The 6,000-nt window shown below is 64.0% G+C and overlaps 1 protein-coding gene across 5 annotated transcripts in view; it reads left to right on the top strand.

Annotated features, from left to right (window-relative positions):
• Positions 1-1,695: 1,695 nt before the first annotated feature.
• The window catches only part of PPP2R5C (protein phosphatase 2 regulatory subunit B'gamma), a 155,825-nt gene continuing 151,520 nt past the window's right edge, over positions 1,696-6,000 (top strand). For 2 of the 5 annotated variants that reach the window (XM_062181775.1, XM_062181776.1), the window contains exons 1-2: positions 1,699-1,774; positions 2,245-2,310. In XM_062181775.1, coding sequence (XP_062037759.1) covers positions 1,748-1,774; positions 2,245-2,310 — 93 coding nt within the window. In that variant the 5' untranslated portion in view covers positions 1,699-1,747. Of the gene's footprint in view, positions 1,775-2,244; positions 2,311-6,000 lie in introns of all 5 variants that reach the window. The other 3 variants (XM_062181774.1, XM_062181773.1, XM_062181777.1) reach the window with 3 other exon arrangements.

Raw genomic sequence — 6,000 nt, 5'->3', positions numbered from 1 at the left:
TGAACTGCATTCAGAAAAGAGTGCCACTCCTGGGCAAGCCGTGCCAGCCTTGACCAGGAGCCTCTGTTCCCTCCGGTGCATTCCTGGCTGCCCGGGGCGTCTGTCAGTGAGTCCCCAGCCTGAGCACCCTGCCCCAACCTCATCACCTGTCACCTGTCACATGTCAGGCCCTCCCAGCTGCTGGTTCCTTTCTGTGTCCATCCAAGCATGCGAATCACAGGAGGTTCAGGGCAGGACCCTGCTCACCCTGGAATCTCTAGCAGCAGCTTTGCAAACCGCAGGGCTCCCCGGAGGGTGTGCAGGCTGTGCCGCACTGGACCAGGCTGGCGGCACAGAACTGTCTTGGAAAAGCCCCTTAGCCTCCTGACAGCCGCCCTCCTTGATTCGGGTTTACAGGGGGTTGCTGAGTTGATGGGATCTACTCTATCATTTTCTAAATATCATCAAACTAGCCACCCTCTCCGGGACTCTCTCCTCGCCCGCGTTCCCATCACGGGCCGCAGAGAGCCTCGGAAAACGCTTCGCTCGCCGACCCCTACGGCGAGGCCGGCCACGCCTGGAGCGCGGGCCGTCAGCGTCCCCGCAGGTGGCGGCGGCAGCCGGACTGCGGGCAGGCAGTGCACCTCAAAGCCACACTTCGTCCCTCGAGCCTCTCGTCTCCCCAGACCGACTCGCGAGCGGAGGAAAATCAGGGGGCTCCTGATCACCACGTGGCTTATCACCGAGTCAAGTTAAAGAATAAAGTAAAATCCCACCGGCGCGCGTCCCTGGCAGCACCGCGGTGAGCGGAGCCGACGGAAAGGGGCAGGGCTTCCCTTGGGCTGTGGGCGGATCCGACCCGGTTAGACGGGGCCGCCCCTGGGCGGGCTACCGGGAAGAGGCAGTGGGCGCAGCCAACCCGGGAGAGCAGGGCCGCCCCTGGGCGGGGCTAGCGGAAAAAGGCATTGGGCGGAGCCAACCCTGGCGAGCAGGGCCGCCCCTGGGCGGAGCTAGCGGGAGCAGCGCCGGTGCACGGGGCTGGCCCGGTGGGCGGAGTCTTCCCGAGAGGGGCGGGACTACCACGGTGGGCAGAGCTCAGCTGGGCCCAGTGAAACCAACGCTTGCGCGGCCACGGGGCCTTCTCGGTGACCCCGGTGCGCCGCGTGCGGACGCCTGTCCGCGCCCTGCCCGCTGCACTTGTTAACGTGTTTCAAACACGCATTTCGCACGCCTGACCCACTCGCCGCGCTCTGTCCCCACCTCCACAGCGGCCACAGCCCGGCCACCGCTGTCACAGGCACACACCCCTCCCCCGGACCCCGGCCCGGAGCCGCCGGCCGGCCAAGCGACAGGGGCGGCCGTGTGGGCGGCAGCTCGGCGCGGGCGGGGAGGCGCGGGAGAGCGTTAGGGCACGTGACGGCGCGCTGGCCAATGGCAGGCGCCGTTGGGCCGAGGGGCGGGGCCGGCGCGGGGCGGGGCGAGCGGCGGGAGGCGCGGCGGGGCGGGGCCGGGGGAGGGGCGGAGAGACGCCGCCGCCGCCGCCGCCGCCGCCGCTGCCGCCGCCGCCGCCGCGGCTGCCGCAGCCTCTGGGAGCCTGGGAAAGGGGAAGCGAGAGCGGACGAACGACTCAGTCCCCGGGCGGCGGGGGCGGCGGCGGCGGCGGCGGTGGCCGGGCGGGCGCGACGGCCGGGGCGGCGGCGCCGCTGCTGCTGCTGCTGCTGCGGGGAGCAGGCGGCGGCGGGGGCGGCGGCGGCAGCCCGCACCAGCCATGCCGAATAAAAACAAGAAGGAGAAAGTGAGTCCCAGGGCCCGTCGCCCTGAGGGGCCGAGTGGGGCGAGCGGGCGGGCGGCGGCGAGGAACCGCCCTGAGGAGGGGGCGCGGCGGGACCCAGGGTCGTGCCTGGGCGCCTGGCCCCCCCGCTGCCTCCCGCCGCGTCCTCGCTCACGGCCGGTGGGGGCGTGCGGGCAGGTGCGGCGGCAGCGCGGGGCCGGCCTGGCCGCTGAGGGCCGCGGCTCGCCGCTGCGTGCGCCCCGGAGGCCGGCGGGGCCCTCGGCCGGGAGTCCTGCGGGGGGCGAGGGGGGCGTGCGGCGGGGCTCCCGCGGTGCCCGAGCGCCGAGTGGACGCGGGCGGACCTGTTTGTGCGCGAAGTTGGCGCCGCAGGTCCGGAGCCGGGGGGCGCGGCGTGATTGGAACGATCGGCACCGTGGGGTCGAGGGTGTCCGTGGATCTTTACGACCTGACGTTGACGTGTTTGTGTTTCCCAGGAAGTACCGAAAGCCGGGAAAAGCGGAAAAAGTTCCAAAGAGGGACAGGACACGCTGGACTCGGAGGTAACTGGCCCAAGTGCCCGCTGTGGCCGTGAACTTGTAGCTAGGGTGGGAGCGCCGAGGGCGCAGATGCCCGGGGTCTTGTGTGCGGTGGCCGTCATCACCCTGGGCTGGGCTACTGCGGTGTGTGTCCAAGCGCGTTCCCCGGGCCGGGGGCCTGGTAGCCCTCCTGCCACAGGGGTCTTGTGATGGCTCAGGCCAGCCCCCACTCCTGAGGGGTCTGTGGATGGCTCAGGCCGGCCCCCACTCCTGAGGGGTCTGTGGATGGCTCAGGCCGGCCCCCACTCCTGAGGGGTCTGTGGATGGCTCAGGCCGGCCCCCACTCCTGAGGGGTCTGTGGATGGCTCAGGCCGGCCCCCACTCCTGAGGGGTCTGTGGATGGCTCAGGCCGGGGCCTCCCCACTCCTGAGGGGTCTGTGGATGGCTCAGGCCGGCCCCCACTCCTGAGGGGTCTGTGGATGGCTCAGGCCGGGGCCTCCCCACTCCTGAGGGGTCTGTGGATGGCTCAGGCCGGCCCCCACTCCTGAGGGGTCTGTGGATGGCTCAGGCCGGCCCCCACTCCTGAGGGGTCTGTGGATGGCTCAGGCCGGCCCCCACTCCTGAGGGGTCTGTGGATGGCTCAGGCCGGGGCCTCCCCACTCCTGAGGGGTCTGTGGATGGCTCAGGCCGGCCCCCACTCCTGAGGGGTCTGTGGATGGCTCAGGCCGGCCCCCACTCCTGAGGGGTCTGTGGATGGCTCAGGCCGGCCCCCACTCCTGAGGGGTCTATGGATGGCTCAGGCCGGCCCCCACTCCTGAGGGGTCTTGTGATGGCTCAGGCCGGGGCCTCCCCACTCCTGAGGGGTCTGTGGATGGCTCAGGCCGGCCCCCACTCCTGAGGGGTCTTGTGATGGCTCAGGCCGGGGCCTCCCCACTCCTGAGGGGTCTGTGGATGGCTCAGGCCGGCCCCCACTCCTGAGGGGTCTGTGGATGGCTCAGGCCGGCCCCCACTCCTGAGGGGTCTGTGGATGGCTCAGGCCGGCCCCCACTCCTGAGGGGTCTGTGGATGGCTCAGGCCGGCCCCCACTCCTGAGGGGTCTGTGATGGCTCAGGCCGGCCCCCACTCCTGAGGGGTCTGTGATGGCTCAGGCCGGCCCCCACTCCTGAGGGGTCTGTGGATGGCTCAGGCCGGGGCCTCCCCACTCCTACAAGCCCACAGGTGGCTCCCTCAGTCCCTGCTGCTGCTTTTTTGCCCGGCACAGCCTCCGCCGCTGGTATCCCGGCCTCGCTCCTTTCTCGCTTGGTGTCTGGTTCTTCAGCCATCTCTGGGTCGTGCAGATATTCCTGATTTAAATATTCCGGACGTACCGCGCCTCGGCGTCTGTGTTCAGTGGCATCGTCGTTCCATTCTCTCTTTCACTCCCTGTCCAGTTCTGATGCTTTTACCTCCTGAGCTTGGCTGAGGAACCGGCGGGATGGGCGGCCGAGTGGGGTTGGGATTGTTCCTGGAGACGATTTGCAGTCACTGCCTTCCCTGACGCTGGGTGTTGTGCAGCCAGAGCACCTTGGGCCAAGGGGCCAAGAGCTGTGTGGGTCCAGGCAGAGCTGATGGCTCCTTTTGGGTCCATGGGCAGCGGGGAAGCTGCTTAATTTAGCACCAGTTGTCTCCACAGCTGGATCATTGAGGCCCTGGTCTTAGCACAGATGACGCTAATTTGCAAATGTCCTAGAAGCCAAACTCGAGTGAGTGAAATTCTGTCTGGAAAACGCAGTTAAACCGGTGATTCTCTGCAGTAGACTTTTTTTTTTTTCCTTTTGCTAAGGCCCAGGTTATCTTTGCCCAGTCCCTGGTGGTCCCACGCTCCCGCCTGTTCGGCAGGTGGTTTGTTCTGGCAAATCTGCTGCGCTCTCACAGCAAAAAAACAGACATCCGAAAGGTCCCTCAAATACCGGGAGTTGGCGTTCTTTGTGCCAGCCTTTCCCGGCCCTTTCTTTATAGCATGCAGTCACGTGCTGCGCTGGTGGCCTTGGATTCCACTTGCTGCTGTGCCACGCTGCTGACTCAATTACTGGAGATGAAATGTGGTCATCCTGCAGGAGTGTGTGCTGTGCACTGTCTGTTTTGATTTGATTTGGGTTTGTTGCTCTTTCATTAAAACTGCTGAGACTTCCTCCTGCTCCCCAGGCCTCTCTTGCTAACCCGTTCGGGTCACAGAGGAACATCGGTAAATGTGTGTTCCATTTATTCCTGTGCCAGTGGAAAGGACTGGCTGTAAGGATGGGTCATGTCAAGTTGGAACACGAAAAACCCTGGAATAGTTCAAAGGTACCAAAACATGACTGTCAAATTCGTGTTTCCGAGGTGGCTGGGTTTTTAGATGGTCGCTTACATGAGACCCATGGGGTGCAGAGTCTTGCGTGTGCTGGCCCACCTGTCCTTTCGTATTTTCTCTAGTGCTGCTGTCTATGAGCTGGAGCCACAGAGCTTGAAGTTGGCACTGAGAGACAGTGAAGTGTTGCCGTTCAGTACTTCTACCAGAGGCGACACGGCCTTGTACCAGGTCACTGTGCAGGAAGACACACTGGGGAGCCTCTGAACTTGGAGTCACCCCTGACTTTTCATTGTTGCTTTCCTCTGCCCAGTCTCCAGCTCGCTTCTCCACTCCTCCTTCCACCGTTTGCCACGTGACTGACACACACTCTCCCACCTCTCAGTGTCGCTCTCAACTTGAACGTCTTAACCCGAACAGTGTGCACAGGTTTCATACGCCCTTGCTGCTCTTAAGCCTTTTTGGCGATCATGACATCTTCCTGATGGCCAGTTGCTCACGTGACCCTGGGCACTCGCCTCTGCTGGGACGACTTCCCAGCCCTGACAGGTGTACAGCAGGTACCTGCCCGGGGCAGAGTAGCTGGAAGATTTGGGAGTAAGAGGCATTCCCTAAGAGGAGACATTACAGCGTGTGGCCCGTGGTTGACGTAGCCCTCGACAGCAAGTGCAGGAAAGGGCCTGTCGTGAAATCTGAGCTGGCAGTCACCGAGGCCCAGCAGGCGGCACAAGGGGCTCGCGCTGCAGGACACCGGCACGGGTTTCTAGGAAGGAAGGCGACGTCGTGGAGGATAGAGAACAGTGGAAGCAGTTTCAGCCTAGGGGTTGGAAGTCAAAATGCTGATTCCTGCTCTGCTGTAAGCGGTGTGGCTTACCTCGCTCGGCCCGGGTGAGCTGGCGATTTGGCCGTCTCTAACTGTGTCCAGCAGAGCAGGCACCGTGCAGGCCTTGCCTTACTCTTAGAGCACCTCCTCCTGAGTGACATGTTCTCTTTCGAACTCTTAAATTGGGCTTTTTGCTTATCCACACGTGTCCCAGAAATGAAAGGCTCCGCACAGCCCTTACCGCTGATTTATCTCCAAGCGTATCTTTCAGGAATGAGGCCAGGCGCGGGCCTGTGGGCCACGTGCAAGTGTGTGGCAGAGGGAGCGGACTTCTGCACAGCTGGCCTTGTGAGGGTCCACGGGTCCGGGACCGCGACAAGGCGTCTGGTGACTATTTCGAGTCCACATCATTGCTCTGAGACCCCTGCCGTCTGGAGGCTCAGACCACAGGAGGGTGTTGCTGGGTTTTTCCCAACTTGCGTACTGGGTCCTAAGTTACATTTTAAAAAGCACGAATGCCTTTTTAAAGTGATTGTTCTGAGCAAATCAGTGTTCTCTGGCC

This window comes from Lepus europaeus, chromosome 22 (genome assembly GCF_033115175.1).
Source record: "Lepus europaeus isolate LE1 chromosome 22, mLepTim1.pri, whole genome shotgun sequence".
NCBI lineage: Eukaryota > Metazoa > Chordata > Mammalia > Lagomorpha > Leporidae > Lepus > Lepus europaeus.
Note: the sequence above shows the minus strand (reverse complement) of the source record. Positions and strands in the feature narration are given on the sequence as shown.